This window comes from Mytilus galloprovincialis, chromosome 1 (genome assembly GCF_965363235.1).
Source record: "Mytilus galloprovincialis chromosome 1, xbMytGall1.hap1.1, whole genome shotgun sequence".
Lineage (NCBI taxonomy): Eukaryota > Metazoa > Mollusca > Bivalvia > Mytilida > Mytilidae > Mytilus > Mytilus galloprovincialis.
This window is the reverse complement of record NC_134838.1, coordinates 100,563,982-100,583,143: the sequence shown is the minus strand read 5'-3', so window position 1 is coordinate 100,583,143 and position 19,162 is coordinate 100,563,982. Positions and strand designations below refer to the sequence as shown.

Genomic DNA, 19,162 nt, shown 5'->3' with positions numbered 1-19,162 from the left:
CAATTTAATGTTAAACTCTGTTAAATATACAGATTTTTGCCATATTATGAGAACTACATTAAACAAAGAAAAGTGTCTGACAAAATGATATCTATCATACAGAACATTTTCCACCAGAAAAAAAATGCATAGCCTGCGCAGTTTAAAGTAAAACGAAAAGGCGTCTCGCAAGTATGTGGTTTTTATGCTTGTACGCATAGCAATATTTTGGATAAAAGGCTAAAAAAACATTTTTATATATGATTTAAAGGACACAAAATAGTACTTTGGTTCTAAAAAAAATAATTGTCATTGATAAATATTTCATAATTGTTATATAAGTTGAGTAATACCACATTTTAATGAATATTAGGGGAATACAGTCTGTTAATGGGTTGGACAATTTAAATCGTGTCAGTTAAGAGTTATTTAGCCACGACAATAGTCTTACGGGCGATATCTTTTTGCGCCAAAAAGTAACTCATTTGCGCCACAACTTAATTGCGCCAATACTTCTTTTGCGCCACCTAATTTTCAAAACTATAGGTATCATTTGCGCCAATAAAATAATAATTACTACCTTTTGTTTATATTTTCACATTGAAAAAAATGAGATGTACTTGTGACGAAAAAATTACAATACGGTGCAACAGTATCCTTATAGAAAGAGAACTTTTATTTTAATTGTATTTCTTTGCATTTCATTGAAGGGTGTGTCACTTCAGTTCAATATAGCGTTATATGGACTGATTGGCCGCTCGAATTCGCACGAATTACTACTACTTATTTACGCCAAGTTATCAATCAGCCTTATTTTTTTTTTTGTCTGTTCAAAGTCTGTAACATCTATGAATCTGTCATGTGTTGCAATGCAGCTGGTTAAATTCCATGCATTTTCTTTGAATTACTAAGGCTTTTCTACCCCAGGAATAGATTACCCTATGCCGGCGTCACACATTGGCGTATAGACCGGCGTGCACCAAACGTACAGAGAAAATTGACAAAGTCGGTATACGTTAGTTGCATGCCATAGGAACGCTTAGCAATCGTTCAAAGCGCGTTGCATAAGTTTGTAGTACGTCGAAATACAAAGGTAAAATTGAGAAAGGAAATGGGGAATGTGTCAAAGCGACAACAACCCGACCATAGAGCAGGCCAAGGCCACCAATGGGTCTTCAATGTAGAGAAAAACTCCCGCACCCGTAGGCGTCCTTCAGCTGGCCCTTTAAAAATATGTATACTAGATCACACAAAACTAACAAAGGCCAGAGGCTCCTGACTTGGGACAGGCGCAAAATTGCGGCGGGGATAAACATGTTTATGAGATATCAACCCTCCCCCTATTCCTCTAGCCAATGAAGGAAAGTAAATACGCTTGATGAACGTTACAATCCCAGGAAATTTGTATGCAGCATAAAAAACATACAACATACGCCAACATACGTTTCTAGTACGCCCAATACACGCTTAAAGCTCGTTTTGCACACGTTACAAATATGATTGACAGGTTAAATGCATCCACAATTACTAGCGTATTGGCAGCGTAAATGATTTTGAACAAGCCAGTGCTATACGCTGACGTGTGACGCCGGTATTAGTTGTGTTTCCTCAATGCTTTTCAACTTCGTATTTTATTTGGCCTTTTAAACATTTTTTTCGTCACTGATGAGTTTTTCGTAGACGAAACGCGTGTCTGGCGTAAATATAAGGCGTAAATATAAAATTTCAATCCTGGTATCTATAAGGAGTTTATTTCCGGTATGTATTGTCTTTTGAAATTAATATTACTTTGATATTACACTTTTTGAAACCATTTCTATCAATTTTCAGATTCCATTGTCTAAACTTATGTTTCATTGTTCATGTGTTGTTTCCATATATTCTAGCCACTAATCTTGAGTCTATCCCTTTATTCAGATAACACCCCATATAGCAATTAAATTATTCTTGTAATGTCATTCATAACTAACAGACCAATTAACAGATCGAGTTTTATACATCCGACCCATTAACAGACCACATTTTTATCAAAAATTGATTTATGTCACCAAAATACAGTTTTTCGTGTAGATTTTTCACATATTGATGTTAATATGGTAAACAAACATAATGCCTGTCTTTTTTCGATGTTCAAAATATTGCATACAAGTTAACTCAACCAACTTGTCATTTTTGTGTACAGTTTGTGTGTGTAAAATGTGTATAAATTTACTGATGAGTAACTCGCCTTTTCATTTTATAGATCGTTTATTGAAGCTAGAAAAAAAAATTACACCACTGGATTCAGTACTCCAAATCGTTTTGTTAGATATAGTTTTTATGATATAAATATAATTAAAAATTTATACAATGAAACATACTGACCTTGCAATGATTTACTCGATAACACCTGATTAACAGACTTTAGCCAACCCGATTAACAGACCAACCGCCGATATAGCCGCATACTCAATATAGATTAACCGACCAAACTCTGGGTTAGCCGAGTGTCGGCTGTGAAAAAAGACAGAATAATTTATCGTATTGGAATAATGAAAAGAAAAGATTTGACATAATATAGAAAATAGAAATGGTGAAAAGGTATAGGCCTATCAAAAGTCAAACTCAATAACATCGTCAATTGTTGTGTTATGCCATATATGTGTTTTTTTTGTCAGATGACCAAATTTTTTCAATAGCCTCGATTGATGTTTTCACAATTTAATTGAACAATAATCAATCTCTATGATTTCGTTATGCATCATTTCTGATAGCTCGGGTATAACTTCAAATGGATTTTTTTTAGATTTATAAGGGTTAATTTAAGTCCGTTTATAAGGTATGGTATAGCTATCTTTTATCTCTGTTTCTCAACAAACCAAATTACATTGGTATAGAGAGACTGAGTATTTTCCACTAAATTGATTGATTTGCTTAATTGTTTAACGTCAAGTGGACACATTTGGCTGTTATATTTCACTCTCTATAAAATAAACACACATTTCCAAGAAATCTACGATTTGCATGAATTATTTTATTGATAACCTATAGAAAAATTTGTTTAGTCCATATAATTCTCAATTCAGACATTTGAAATTTTTACTTTACATTTTTTTCCGTTGGCGACTTGCCTTTCTTTACAAAGAAACATATAGCATTATGTCACCAATAATTAATTGTGAATAAAAAAAATTAATATATATATATAAAAAAACAATTAGACATGAAGATTTTGGTGGTTTGACCGACCGACCGACCGACCGACCGACCGACCGACCGACCGACCGACCGACCGACCGACCGACCGACCGACCGACCGACAGACAGACAGACAGACAGACAGACAGACAGACTGACCGACCGACCGACAGACAGACAGACAGACTTGCTGAGAGGAATAGAAAGTTAGTAAGTTATATCCAAGGGGATAATGATTGTCTCATTGGCAATTATACCACATCTTCTTTTTTATATTTCCTCAATGATTCCAAATATCCGGACTGTAAGTGTTTTATTATACGGAAAGATATAACAGACAATCAATGTCGGGGTTAAGGTGGTAGACCTTGGTTCAGGGAGATAACTCTTTAAATCAGTTATGTGCTTGTTTAAGTCAAGTTTCATCAATGTTTTTCAAGCATTTACCTGAAACAGATTGAAAATAATCTATGTAACCTAGAAGCTTAGACTATATTTTTGAAAATGGTTTACACAAACGTACTGATGATTTTAAGAGTTATTTCCCTTAACCTAGGTCTACCTCCTTAAATCAACTATCGTGATTTGAAAAGAGGTAAAAAGTGACGTCATGACTCCCAAGGTATTCTCAACATGACAGTCATCCTTCGACCAATCGGTGACATCCCATTAGTCCGACAACCATTATTCCGACAGCCCATTACATCGACAGCCCACTATTCCGACAGCCCATTACTCCGACAGCCCACTATTCAGACAACCAATTACTCCGACAGCCAATTATTCCGACAATGCATCTGTCTTGTGTGTATGGGTAAATTTTCTCTAAAAAGAACAACCCTGTTCTCTTTAGTATTTGTAGTATTTGGGGTTGTCTGTTTTTATTAAAATTGTTCTTTCCATGCAGGATATTTGTCTCATTGTATTGGAGTTGATACACATGTTTATTGCAACTGCTCAGTCCTTAACTTTTTCCCTCTTCAGTGGTGGATCCAGAACTTTTCAGAAGGGCACGTTGACTGACCTAAGGGGGCCCACTCCAGTCATGCTTCAGTGATTCCCTATATAATTAACCAAATTTTTCCCACGAAAGTCCCCCCCCCCCCTTGGATCCGCATATGCTCTTGCGTTTTACGAGTCTGGGTATTTTATTTGTCTTTATATTTCGTCGTTTGTATGTCCACTGTCAGTCTGTGCTGTTCTAGTTCGCTGGGTTTTTTTTGTGTGTCTTGATCTACCTTCTTTCACTAGATCTTCGGTTTCCCCCTTTCACGTATCAGGGGAGTTAGCACAATTAACTACATAAATAAATATATCGGAGTTGGTTTACACTTCCCGCCCTCTTTGGTCGCAATCTCTCTACCCCTTGTATCACTTATCTGAGTTTTATTTGAATTGATTTTGCCGCAGAAATAAGGGACCAATGTGGCGTCAGTCAAAATAAGGAAAAACGGTGACAAATACATACCAAGATCCTAAAAAATAAGATGAAATAGGACGAAATATGTGCTCCGAAAAGATGCGCAATTCCAATTTGAATACGGTATAATGTTCGGGAATGTGAATCCACGAAATACAAAGACAGTACAAGTTACTTCCAATAGCGATCGATCAGATTTAGTATGAGAGATGACACTCAATATATTTGTAGGGATACCAATTTTATATCCCGAGCTTATTTTAAAATCTAGAAAAATATGTCTCTTTTATAATGGTTGGGGGATGTGCAGGACTGATGATTGACAACAAAGCTCATACGAAAGACAAATATGACGGACATGAACATTTCGGTAACTTCTATTTAAATATTCATGAGGCGGAAAATTGATATCGGGCCAATGACTGTATATGACATAGAAATATACAGTCAACACAATTTAACTGCTTAAATGGAACGAGTGCAGTTTAAAAGCCAATAACAACTAGTAAAAGATCTAAGACAATTTGTGATATTCTTGTAAAAACTTAGTACATTGTGTGTTTTGTGGCAAACTTGACACTTATTTTTTCATTTAAAAATTGTTTCAAGAAGAAAAATGTTTAGATATCATTGATTTTAAGAAGGTAGTTCATATGTTAATTAAGAATCTGTGCTCACCCATTACATTATTATTTGAAAATGCCAGATACTCAAAAAATTGTATTGTACAGCTGAACAAGTTAAGGTTCAATCGAATGGTCACTTCATGATAATTTGAGGAATGAACTCTTTCAACATATTTCTAGCACCTGTCAGAATTTTAAAAAGTTAGATAAACTTGATTAAACTTCGATTTTAACACAAGAAAACTTTACTATTATGGAAAAAAATGATGATTTTATTGTTAGTTCTTTTGAATTATGTAGTGCAGGTATTGATACTGACTGTTGTTTAATATCAATGTGCTAGTTTTTTGTTTTTTTCCCCTATTTTGTGTTGGCTCCGATTGTGACTGAGGCTTATGGTGAAATAAAGATAACTATATCATATCAGTATTGTAATGTCTTAATGTTGACCCGATCATTATACCGCCACTTCGAAAAAATGTGGAGTACTGATTTGCCTCTTTCTGTCCGTCCGTCCGTCCGTTCGTCCGTCCCATGAATATTTCGTTGCATCTTTTTCATGAACAACATTACAAGGATTTCTGAAATTTGGTTTCAGGGTGTATTGTAGTCGGCTGTATCGTGTGATGCTTTTTCAGATTCATAACTCAACAACTTTCTGTTTACCGAAGACTTTTCACATGAGAGCCAAATTGAAAATGTTTGTCATATTTTTCTCAGAAACTACAATACAATGATTTCTGAAATTTTGTTTCAAGGTTTATATAAGTCAGTTATTCGATTCTGTGTGATGCTATTTCAGATTCACAACTCAACAACTTACTGTTTACCGAAATATTTGGGCGGGGGTATCATCAGTAGCTCGGCGCACCATCACTGGTTGGTCTTGATTTATATGCTCTTTAAAAATATAGACCTGTAATTTGGAAAATGAAATATTCTTTTCTGTTCTATTTTATATACAGACTTCGAATTGAGTAATATATAGAAAGACTAAAGTATTCGGACTACCTTAGTCTTAAGTAATATATATACGGAGTTATATTTCTTAACTGAATATGTTATTACATAAATGTAATGATACCAAGGATTTGTATAGTTAACCATACAAATCCTTGATAATACAGACAGACAAATTTTATTCTACCCTGATACCCTGATACCGTTGACTTGATAAGTGTCGGACTTATGGTTGTCGGAGTATTGGGCTTTCGGAGCAATGGGTTGTCGGACTTTTGGGTTGCGGGACAAAATGATTTTCGGACCAATGGGCTGTCGGACTAATGGGCTGTCGGAATAATGGCGACCAATCATTGCTGAAATTCTGTGAAATGTTATAATCGACACCTGCGGTCAAATAGTTTCATCGAGGGCATATAGTTGGAAACTATTGACCGATCAAATACTGCAACGCTTGCAATTTGATTAATACTGAAAATATTGTGTACTTATGATAACTAAGGATTTGTATAGTAAGATCTTACTATACAAATCCTTGTGATAACTGAGGTATAATAATATAAGTTGTATTCATCAGTTATAAATTCGATTAAATATGCAATTGTATCTATGCGGCAAAACCGTACGTGGGTCTTTGTCGTCATTAAAGAAATTCCTTTTTGGCCGGTACTAAATGCATTTAAAACCATCATTGCTATTTTTTTATTTAAACTTTTGCTGTTATAGATGATTAATCTCTCATGCAAAAACCTCACCCCGTGAGAAAAGAAAAAAAGTTGACACATGAATTTATCTTTAGTTTAACTTCGGACCACAATGGAGGTAGGTGCTTGTTCTAAACAAACACTTTCCAAATAGAATTGCTATGAAGCGTAAGGTTAATTAACTGTCCCTTGCACTTGACATAAAAGCAATGCTCCACTCACATTTAAAAATGACATTTTATAAATACCGTAAATACATACGTTTCCATTTTTGTTGGTTTTATTTTATTTTATTTACAAGGGATTGCTTCCCTTGAAAAATATCCAAAACAATGACAGAATCTGTTAGTGTTACAGATAATTCGTTTGAAACAACTGCTGTTAAACTAATTCAAAGATTTCACTTACTACAACAAGAAAGAGTAGAAACTTACACTTTATTTGAAGAGTACGGGTTTTCGTAGCGTTCATTTTCACGCTTTTAGCTCAAATTATAGAGTTTATGTTATGATATATCCTTGTTACTACATTTTTATACTATTGAATTTACTATGCAGACTGTCAATGAAGAACTTTTTATGATTTATTGATGATAGGCTCTTTAGGCTGTGTCTTTGATGAATTGAGCAGGTCTGCCCGATAGGGACAAATTCCCACAATTCTCCAAACGGGCCATGATAACTTATTTGGGGGTAGTCCAAATAATTTTGACTCTAGGAAGGCTATTTTAAATTTTAAGCTTTGATGCTTTCCTGCAACGTCGATGTAAGGCATCAAAGAAAAAAATATAATAGCCTTTCAAAGAAGTATTCTAGCCCACATCATCATGGCACATGCAAAGTTGACTTTTAGTGGATAGTAAACATGCATATTTAAAGTAAAAATATGGTATATTAGTATATATATGGTACAAATAAGTGATATATATTAAAAAATCTGAGATTTATGATAATAAGGGGGAGGGACTATGGGGGGCTCATATAACAGGATCCTGTCCTCAAGCACCTATGGGAATAACATCTGAAATTTTAATTTTGGCTAATATTGGTGACTTTTAAACATTAATTGATAAAATACTAGTACATCAGAAGTTTATGATATACATGTAACATACAAATGATTTATAGAATCAGGTACATGTACATTTACATGTATGTACATTCATAGAGATGATGTCATTATGAATTTAGTGGATACATCTCTATTATGAAATTACATACATGTACCTAATTATTCTATATACATTTGTGCAATGTATCATGTGTTTGTTAACTTCTAATGCATTATTATTGATTCAATCAATGTTTAAAAGTCACCAATATGTGCATATATATACAACATTGAGTTTCAAAGAAAAAACAACCTTAAAAAAATAAGAAAAATACTGATACACAAGTTGCATGGTCGTTGGATTCTTTAAACATGTTAAATCTGAATGAAAATTATGAAAAAACTATGAAATTTATTCTTTAATCTTGTATTTTTGCCTATCTATTCTTATTTCTGAGAGACAGCCTGCTTGAAAAAAAAACACAATTTTTTACATACTTTGATTAATCATTTTTTAATATACATGTATATTTTGAAACATCTTATATTTTTCAGAGGTTATGTGGCATATTTAAAGGGACATCCAAATTACAATTTCCCTTTGTATCGTCAGCTTGTTCATGAGATAACAGAGACATTTAACAAAATATCAGCAGATATCATAGTGATTAAAACCAGACTTAATGATGATCATCAACAAAGTGCTGTAGCTGGACTTATCAATAAAATACAGGACCAGGAGCAGAAGAAATTAGAAACTGTATGTTGATTAATGTGGTTTGAATTATCTCCCTTTTCTAAGTTTTTTCATGACTGAAATTGTTATAAATGATTAAACATTTCATTCTAAGAAGGATGTGGTGAACATAGCCAAATTATTGGAAATATATATATTTCCTGAAGTTCTTTTTTCAGACTCTCCATAACAAAGATTTCTGTAAAGACTGAGATTTTTTCAGCCTATTAAAAAAACTATTTTCTTAAAGAAATCTTGTCATTGTATAAGTGACAGTTGCTAAACAAACATTTCAGAGATTCATTTGACTTATAAAACCTGTATCTTCAATGCTTATTTGCCTAATGTACATATTATTCGTTAAGCTGTGTTGTCATAGACCAGAGCAAGATTAGTTACATCTGGACTTCCACCTTGGCTAAGCTTGTCCTTACATGTACATCCTCTCAAACACACACAGGGTAATGTGCATCCTCTCGAACTTCAAGAATTGTATATCTACATTGTTACAACTTTGCACAATAGACTGACAGCTTACAGATTAAAGTTGTACACCCTGGAATCTGGATCCTTGTCTATTTTAGCAGATTGGAATTTTTCAGGGTTGACAAAGTAAACCCCAGTCCCTGATTTGCAATACTCCCAAAAATGGGCAATACTTGACAATATGATTGTTAAGTTTTTTTTTTTACATGGAAAAACTAAGTTATATTGCAGTTTCTTAGCACCTGAATCGTTGAACTTCTACATGTTAATATAACTAGAATGGAGATGATCATCATGATGCTATGCTATTAGATGACTCATTATTCTATATTATTCACTGTTATAAATCACTAGAGTATACTTATGAGTTTAAAAAAATAGAAGAAAACAGCATACTATTGCCTAAAACTGCTTCAATTGTCATTGGATTTCAATGAATTATTCAATGAATCAAGCAATTTAATATTTTATACTATTGGACATGGATTGTTGGTTTGCATTTATGAGTTCTGATATATCTTATATAATTTGTCTACTCCATTACAGACTGTACAACATCAGATATCAAGACAGAATGACATAGATCATCCTGATGTACCAGAACACAAAGAACAATCTGAAAGCCAAAAAGAAAAGTTAGTATACCTAAGGAGATTGTCTACTTTGTATTAAATATATCTATTGGAAATTCCCTGTTCCCCTATTCTACACACAACTTTTTTGTACCATGCTATCTGAATTTAAAAAAAAGTACCATTTCAGTTCACTGTTTCCCTTTCGAAAATATTTTGGAGAACACTGTTTTATTCTTCACTATGGTCAGTACCAATTCAGTTTGATACAAGAATGTTTTATAAACTAAGTTGTGCTATGAAGTGGTCAAAGATATACTTTTAAAAATATTGGAATTAATAATTTCATAATTGTGCAATTTAGTTATTAAAAAAATTAAAAATGGTTGACTTTACTGATTGTTAGTTGCTTATAAGATCAGGTAACCAAAGGAGAAGGTAGTATAAGAGCCATTGTTAGGCCCCTGAAGTAATAAAATGAGTAAAAATAGTCAAGCCTTTTAAAAGTGGGTTAATTTTATTGGTAGATGAACAAGTTGATATCATCTAAACACTTTAGTACAGAGAGGTCATGTATGGTGTCAAAACATGTTGCATTGGACAATTTTGAGCTTAATTGACCATTTACACATAGTTTGGGGACAGAATAGATACGAGCAACAGCCTTTAATACTCCATTTACACATAGTTTGGGAACAGAATTGATACGAGAAACAGCCTTTAATACTCAAAAAGATTTTATGCACATAGACATCTTTGTATCAAATATATCTTATAGAAAAATATCTTTTTTGGATTAAGCTGTTTTTCATACACTACATATGTAAATATTAGTAAAAAGAACTCAAAATGAGGCTATTTGTGAGGTCTACAAAACACCTTGACTAAAATTTATTTGACTCTTTTAATTTTCATAAGATTTTGACAAAATATTTACTTTGACCCTTTGACAAAAATATAAAACTTTCAAAAAAATTGAACCAACCAATTTATCAGAAAAATTACACTGGTTATATAGCAATTTGACAAACACTAATTTTGATCATGGAGAAGCTTAATGTTCCCTTAACACCACAACGTAATTTAAACGTTTAGCTGATTTTACAGAGTTATCTCCCTGTAGTGTTAGGTACCACTTTAAGAAGTGTGAATCCCTAATTCAAATATGCAAGACAATAATTCAAAATTTTAAATTCTGATGTCTGACAAACTAATGTCTTATGAACATCTGAAGGATTGTATTTGGTTGATTAATGTTCTGTTGTGACTTGTTCAATACAAGTGCCTTAAACAGGAGCATTATCCTACCTTTTCATAACAAACTTTCTTCAAGACAAGAAAGCATTTTTTTCCCCAAAAACTTTAACCTTAATTCTGTCTTGTCTTTGCCAGGTTGATATGATAGGAAGGATATTTTTCCAGTGTGAGCAATAGCAATTTAAATACCAAAGTATCTTATTCCTATGTAAAATTAAGGGCCACAGTAGTGTATTAATATTCTAATCTTAGAACATACAAATAAAGGTGCTACATTTGTATTCTACAAATTATTTTTACTGTCATACATGTACAATTGACACATTAAGGTTATGAATGCACATGTGCAAACCAAAAATTTGATATCTTTCAATTCCAATAAATAATTTGTCAAAAAAAATGTTTTTTGTTGTATTCATGGCAATTTATATGTTCTGCATGTATATGCCAAAGCATTTCTACAAACATGAGTTATAAAATGCAACATTTGGCTCCAATATCGGTCCAAGAGAAGAATTTTATTCCTTTTGAAAGTTTCCATTTGAAAGTATTGACATTCATTTACAAAAACAAAAAATAAAAATAAAAATATGATTTTTTACATAAATTTTCTGTGGGCATGATACAATTGCAACACATTTTGAATTATGAATAGAGAAAGGTTAGTCTTACCGTGATTTCTAACCCTTTAAAATGATTTTTTAAAACAGCATTATCTGTAATACATCATCATTTGTGTCACTATTTTTTCAGGTTAAAGGAAATAGTTGATAAGATTAATGAATTTTTGGAAGAACTAAAATACGAATCCGAAGAATTGTATGGTGAAGAAGAAGATGAGAATCTTGTTGAAAGATGACACCATTGATATGTAGTCAATAGTTTAACTTTTAATTTGTGTCTGAGAGAAAAAAAAGCTGTGTATGATAGAAGTATGTTCTAATGCAAAGATGTCATGCATATGATACTAGAAGATGTGAAAATGAAAACAGGATAGTTTTATAAATGTTAACATCATATTGTATTATTGAAAAAGGAGATATGATTTTGTAATTTTCAGTTACTTTCGATAGTTGTGTATTACATTATTATCATTTTTGTAAAAGAATAAAAAGTGACCACATCCATGAAAAATCTCATTAAACTAAGTGTGTTATCCCAAAATTGTGAACCTCATGCATCATATGATTATATAGATATAAGAAGATGTGGTATGAGTGCCAATGAGACAAATCTCCCTCCAAGTCACAATTTGTAAAAGTAATCCATTATAGGTCAGGGTACAGTCTGTAACAAGGAGCCTTGGCTCACACCAAACAGCAAGCTATAAAAGACCCCAAAAGTACTAGTGTAAAACCATTCAAATGGGAAAAGCAATGGTCCAATCTATATAAAAAAATCAGGTGTAAAAAAATGCAAACATTTTAATAGGTACCAACCTTCACTATTACCCAAAACAATAATGTAAGATTGCAATGCAGAAAGACGCACCATATAATATCAATTGAAATGGCTTAACTCAATCAAAAGACATATTCTTAAAACAAGTGTTGTTACATTTAAGCTAATCTATCTTCTAAGATGGCCAATAGAAAGGACACAGTACTCTAAGGACATTACATAAAACTGTCTTCTTTTAGATAAGAACTATATGGAATAAAATAAAACATGGCATACATGATCCTTATGAGGTTCTGACCAAGTGTTGTTACTTGCTATCAAATTCATCAACCAAGAAGGCTGCCAACATAGGACTTAGTTTAACAAAGGACCAAAAGGGAAATACATACAAATGTCTTGAACCTCTGGAATGAAATAAAACTTGCCATAAATGTTTCTTATGAGGTGCTGAGCAAGTGGTGTAACTTTTTAGGCGATATATCTTCCAAGATGGCCGCCAGCGAAGATGTAGTTTAATATAAGACCCTCTGGGAAATACATACGATTGTTTTTTGAGAGAGCAACTGAATGGAGTGAAACCAAATATGACATAAATGTTCCTAATGAGGTGCTGATCAGGTGATATTCATTTGTAGCAATTCCATCAACCGAGATGTCTACCAACGTGGTATTCAGTTTAACAAAGAACCCTTTGGGAACTTGTGATATATACAAATGTTTTCTTTTAGAAAACCGCTTAATGGATTGAAACCAAACATGGTATGAATGTTTCTTTTGATGTCCTAACCAAATGTTGTTACTTTGTAGCTGATTTGTCATCAAAGATGACTGCCAGCAGGGGATGTAAGTTTAACATAGAACTCTATTTGAAATACATACAAATGTTTTCTTCTAGGGAAAAAGAGTAGATTAGTCCGACAGATAACCAACCTATCTTTCTGTAGGATTAGGCTACTTCGAAATGGGGGTAGTATACCTAACCTAATAATGACTTCACGGTTTAGCTAACGATCAAGCTAACCAACCTACACACGTAATGCAATCGGCTGCAATACGCTAGATGCATATCAACCAGTAAGTAATCAATAATTACACATTTCTACAGATCAAGAAAGAATTTGCATCTGAGGTGACAACTAAAATTTACAATACAGTAATTCAGTACTGACGTTATATATAACACACATTTTCAAATTTCCTTCTTGCAATATGACTTTTCTGTTATAAACATGCCTTTTGGCCATTTAGCTCCTACGTCTACACATTTTTACATCCATAGCTTTCAAATGATAAGATGATCATGTACTTGTTGGAAGCATCTTATCCCAATTCAATTGAAATAAATGGTACCACATATCCTGCTTCATAGTTGACAACGAAGGTCAACTGAGAACTTAACTTTACAACAAAAGAAATGATTTAAGCTTTCGAGTTGTGAACCATTTCTTTGTAGCAAGATTCCAGTAGCTCATTCATATGGAGTATATTATACTAGCGGAAAAAAGGGTACCAATTGTTAGAATATCAACAGTTGACACGATATTCAAGAGATGGCGTTTCCAATCATGATAGTGGGTTGTTTATTACAAGTATTAAAGCTCGTTCCTTTTTTTGTGAAGTTATCCTCTTAAAAGTTTTATGTGTCATTTGGTTGACCGTTATGGAATATTTATGTCATAAATTCCTACAACTATGTTCTTATAAATTATTTTCGTAATCTTTTTTTAATAAGCCGTTCATTTTTGTATTATCATTACACCCCATACACCGTGTAAACTTATTCGTCCTACGGTAACAGCATGTCTTAAAAAAGACCGCCAGACGTCAGAGCAATCACGGACTGAATTAACACCTGCCTCATTGATAATACTCATTTACGTATATTCCAGATTTACGTATTTATCGCATACTCAAGTAAATTATTATTTTTAACAGTTTGATAATAACATTCTATTAATGCAATTTCTTCCCCTTATACCCGATACGGTGATTTGTCCTATATAAGATAGTACATGCACTTACATTGACAGCAATAGGTGAAATAAGACATTAAGCTTATAAAAATCCTCGGCAATAAGCTGAAACGTATGCGTTGAGTTATTTCCAGAAATTTTCAGGCATGATTACGTATATTTTCTGAAGTCTAATAAAAATTATACGTTCAAACTATTTAATGCAATATTAAATTGAACTTTGGAATTTTGTTTTTTCTTCCAATTACAAGTACATGTACATTCGGTGAATATTCTTGAAGTATGGTGGAAATTTCAAAATTATATTCGAAAAATCTTTAAATTTTAGTATTTTCCATATTCAAAACCAAATAAACTCGTACATCTCATATGTAAATTATCTTTGTTAAATTTTTTTTTATCAAATACTCCAAGATTATCTTGTATGTTTTACTTCTTTTAAAATTTGGATTAATAAATTACAGTTAAATAAATTTGGGAATGGAAATGGGGAATGTAAGAGCAGACGAAATAACGGGATGTCTGCCTAGGACAAATTTATTCATTTTTGGCGGTACATTTGAATCGGAGAAAACAGGGAACGTATAAGATAAGATATTAAGATAAATTTATTTAATTACAGTGTCTTAATTAAAGTGACACGTATTGATCTTACACAATAGTAAAATATTTACACAAGTACAATCACATAAAAAAAAGATCAACACCCAGCCTAAAAAGACTTATGAGACACTGTTATATATGTCGTGTACATGTTATTATTTTGTACAGGTTATAATCACTTGTACAAACATTTTATACAAGTTATTACTTGTATGGAGCCATCATACAAGTTATTACTTGTACAAATACAATTGTACAAGTAATTACTCGTACAATTTTAACAGAGAAAAAGATAATAACTTGTACAAATCATTATATTTGATGTTCTTAAGAAATCGTTTCCCTTTAAACAAATAAGTTATTACTTAGAATAATTTGTTACTTAGGCATAAAGGTATAAACTTTGGAGCAATTTCTGCTTACCCTTCCGGAGCACCTGAGAGCACCCCTAGTTTTTTGGTGGGGTTCGTGTTGTTTATTCTTTAGTTTTCTATGTTGTGTCGTGTGTGCTGTTGTTTGTTTGTCTTTTTTATTTTTAGCCATGGCGTTGTCAGTTTGTTTTAGATTTATGAGTTTGACTGTCCCTTTGGTATCTTTCGTCCCTCTTTTTTCAACATGTGTATACTTTTTGAATAACAAATATATCAGCAAAACTTAAAAAAACCAAGTCAAAACTTAAATGAAAAGATGGAAAACAGTGTAGAAAAAAATATCAAAAAATAATTAACTCTAATAATTCGCTTACACACGTGTAAGATAGTACAGAGAGAATATAAGTTATGTAAAGGAAGCCAAATTATGTTCCATAAAGACAGCACTTCAAAGATACTTCTTATGACAGAATGGTGTTTTGAATGTACCAGTAATTGAACTTGAAACACATTCGCAAAGGCGACAAATTGTTTATATTGTGCAGTTGATGAACTTTACCCTTTGATGAGAACAGCACATGCCAAAAGATGATTTAAAAGATTAAGAAATTGAGACAATGTTACAGTGAAATAGTAGACAGAGGTTTGATTGACTGTAGAAATATCAAAGGAGTTGTAAGAAAAAATAAACAAACAAATAAATGAATAAGGGAAAACAGTAAAAAAAAATAATACCCGACAATTGACAAAACAATCCAAAACTTACTAACTCAAAGAAAGGACTTTTTCAATGAAACATTTTGTTTAAAACAAAAGTAGAAACACATACAACCCAAAGATATTGTTTTGTACAAGTTATTGTCTTTTTCTCAACAAAAAGTGTACAAGTAATTACTGGTACAATTATATTTGTACAGGTAATAACTTGTATGATGGCATCATACAAGTAATTACTCATACAAAGATTTTGTACAAGTAATAACCTGTACAAAATAATAAAATGTACACGACATAAACATATAAAACAGCTCAATCACACAATGTAAAAAAAAAGAAAAAAAAAAGAAATAAATATATATATATTAAAAAAAGGAAATGATAAGAAATCTCTTGCAAACCTGATAAATTAAACGGACTAATAAAAATTACATTTTAAAGAAATGTAAGAATAAATACACCTAGTTTAAAAATTGCATCTAACGACTAAAACAAAATATAGGTAAAACTGCGATAAGAATAAAATATTTCTATATATTATAATTTAAAATTAATAAAAGTAATAGAAAAAAGAGAAAGTAAATTGAATCAACAGTACATTTAAACCACTTTCAACAATTTTCAAAAAAAAAAAAGAAATACTAAAAGTATACCTATTAGATCGAAGTACAATGATCTTTTGGCAATGATTAAACTTTTAGAATTTATAAGAAAAGAACAATAGAATTTTATGTACAATTCAAAAGGTATGACATTTCTATCTTCACAGGCTTTGCAAGTTTGATAACCAAACTAAACGAGACGACTGAAATTTCAAAATTTATGGTTTTTATAAGAACTGTAATGTATTTTGGAGAGGGCAAACAAATAAACTGGTTATGGTGGCGCCATAGAGACCGTTCGAATTAAAAACAACTTAATAAGGACTTTGCTTTACATTTCCTTTGATCAAATAGAACCATTGCTTTCACTTTGTAAAAATGAACAGTAAGAAAAAGTAAACCCTTTTTTTCCAAAGAGTTAGAAGACATGTTGATTTAAGGATTTTCAATCAAATCCATTTGAAAACTATTGCCTATCTTTCTTTTTTTTTTTTTGTAATGAATTTATTGACAAAAGTACGTGTATCAATTATACTATATCTGTCAAAAATACGGTAATTAGTCCATTATTACGCAAAATCAACCCTTGACAAAACCAAATATGTATTTCTTAAATCACTTAATAAACTTATAAATAACTAATAATGATAGAAAATACAGGCTGTCTGAAAGATATCTAAATTTAATTTACTTAACAGTTTATTTGTTTTAATTGAATATCAATTGGAACCAGGGGTTCTATAGCAGGAGTTCGCTTTTTTGCTATGCTTTTATATTTATTTATTCGGTGGTTTCTAAAACCGAAAGTAAAACTATTTCGGAATCTACGTTGAATAGTCAAGTCTAGAATATGTGTTCTTTGGTTTCCTTGAGCACATACAGAAAGTACATTTATTGCTTTCTACATTATAACTTAATTTTGTAGACATTCATTTGTTCCAAATATTCTGTGAATGATCTTTTATTGGTGCAAATTTGAAGTTTTAGTTATGTAAGATGTCATTCTATGTACATACCCAATGTCCCAGATAACAGTATATCATTGTAGGATTGATGGCCATTTTACTTTGATGTGATATTTGTTATTTATCATTTAGAATACTGTAAATGCCTTTTTTTCAATTTTAATCAATTCAGAGTTGTATTCCAAGTGTTTATTCAATAAACTACATAAACACCAGATCGAGTGAGCTTTTTTAATCGACCGAATAACATAACGTATAAATACATACAATAGTCACGAAACAACATAATTTTAAACATACAGCTAGTGCATAGTAAGATGTCATAAATGACATATAAAAGTTAAAAGCATCGACATCGTGCACGCAGCGGAGTCGCTATATAAAAGAATATGTATTATGATTGCCAAGAGATTAAATGACACAGAAATTAACAGCTAAAGATCATCATCATGCCTTCAATAATGGGAAAAGCCCCCCCTTCCGCATGGTCAGCTTTGAAAGAGGGACGAAAGATACCAGAGGGAGAGTCCCCGAATTGACAGATGTTTAACAATTTTAATTCAAACTAGAAAAGTAACGGTTTTGTAATGTACAAACAAAGACCGAAAAACAGATATGTAACACAGCGGCAAACGACAACCACTGAATTACAGACTCCTGATCGCTATGTGATAATAACGACAACCTTAGCGTTTAACTTTTCACTTTTTGAAGAGATAGGAAATTCAAAATGGTCGTCAGTAAAGGCAAAGTTTGTAGCGTAAACACATTCGTCTTTTTTTTTTATAGAGAATAATGAACACCATATGCAATCAAGCTTATTTAAAGTTATTTACTTGCAACTCGAGACTTGCACATACAAGAAATTTATTTTTTAATCAAGTCAAATCAGACCCAGTTGAATAGGGGAGCAATTCAAGCTCCTTGGGGCCTCTAATTATGTTTGGCATGTACAGATTTGTGTAAATTATGAAGTACTTAATTTCCATTCCAGGTTCTGAATAAGATGAATTTTAAGCTTTTCCCAATGAAGACTAATATCTTAAGCTTTGGAGTCATAGTGCTCAGACCCACGGACCTCTGTACCTTCATTTGTACACAATTGAATCTTAATGTACTACTGAGACTTGATGCAAATTATAACTGCATTGCTATTGTTGGTTCTTAATGAGATTCTTCAAGCGTCATCCACATTAAAGCCTTATCTAAACTTTGTACCCAAAGTTCTTTCAACCACTGTACACCAGGACAACTATTCCTACAAACTTAGGGAGAGGGTCTGAATCCCGCTAACATGTTTAACCCTGCCATATTCTCTATGTATGTGTCTGTCCCCAAGTCTTTAATTCAGTGGTTGTCGTTTGTTGATGTGTTACATATTTGTTTTTCGTTTATTTTTGTACATAAAATAGGCCGTTAGTTTTTTCAGTTTGAATTGTATTTCATTTGTCATTTCGGGGCCTTTAATAGCTGATTTTGTGGTATGGGCTGTATTCATTGTTGAAGACCGTAAGGTGACCTATAATTGTTAATTTCTGTGTCATTTGGTTTCTTGTGGAGAGT

At 32.2% G+C, this 19,162-nt stretch overlaps 1 protein-coding gene across 1 annotated transcript; it reads left to right on the top strand.

Annotated features, from left to right (window-relative positions):
- Window positions 1-7,162: 7,162 nt before the first annotated feature.
- LOC143047260 (required for excision 1-B domain-containing protein-like) lies at window positions 7,163-12,101 on the top strand. The gene is made up of 4 exons (XM_076220288.1): window positions 7,163-7,314; window positions 8,472-8,676; window positions 9,685-9,773; window positions 11,721-12,101. Exons 1-4 carry the CDS (start codon window positions 7,199-7,201, stop codon window positions 11,824-11,826), a joined length of 516 nt encoding a protein of 171 aa, XP_076076403.1. The 5' UTR covers window positions 7,163-7,198; the 3' UTR covers window positions 11,827-12,101.
- Window positions 12,102-19,162: the final 7,061 nt, after the last annotated feature.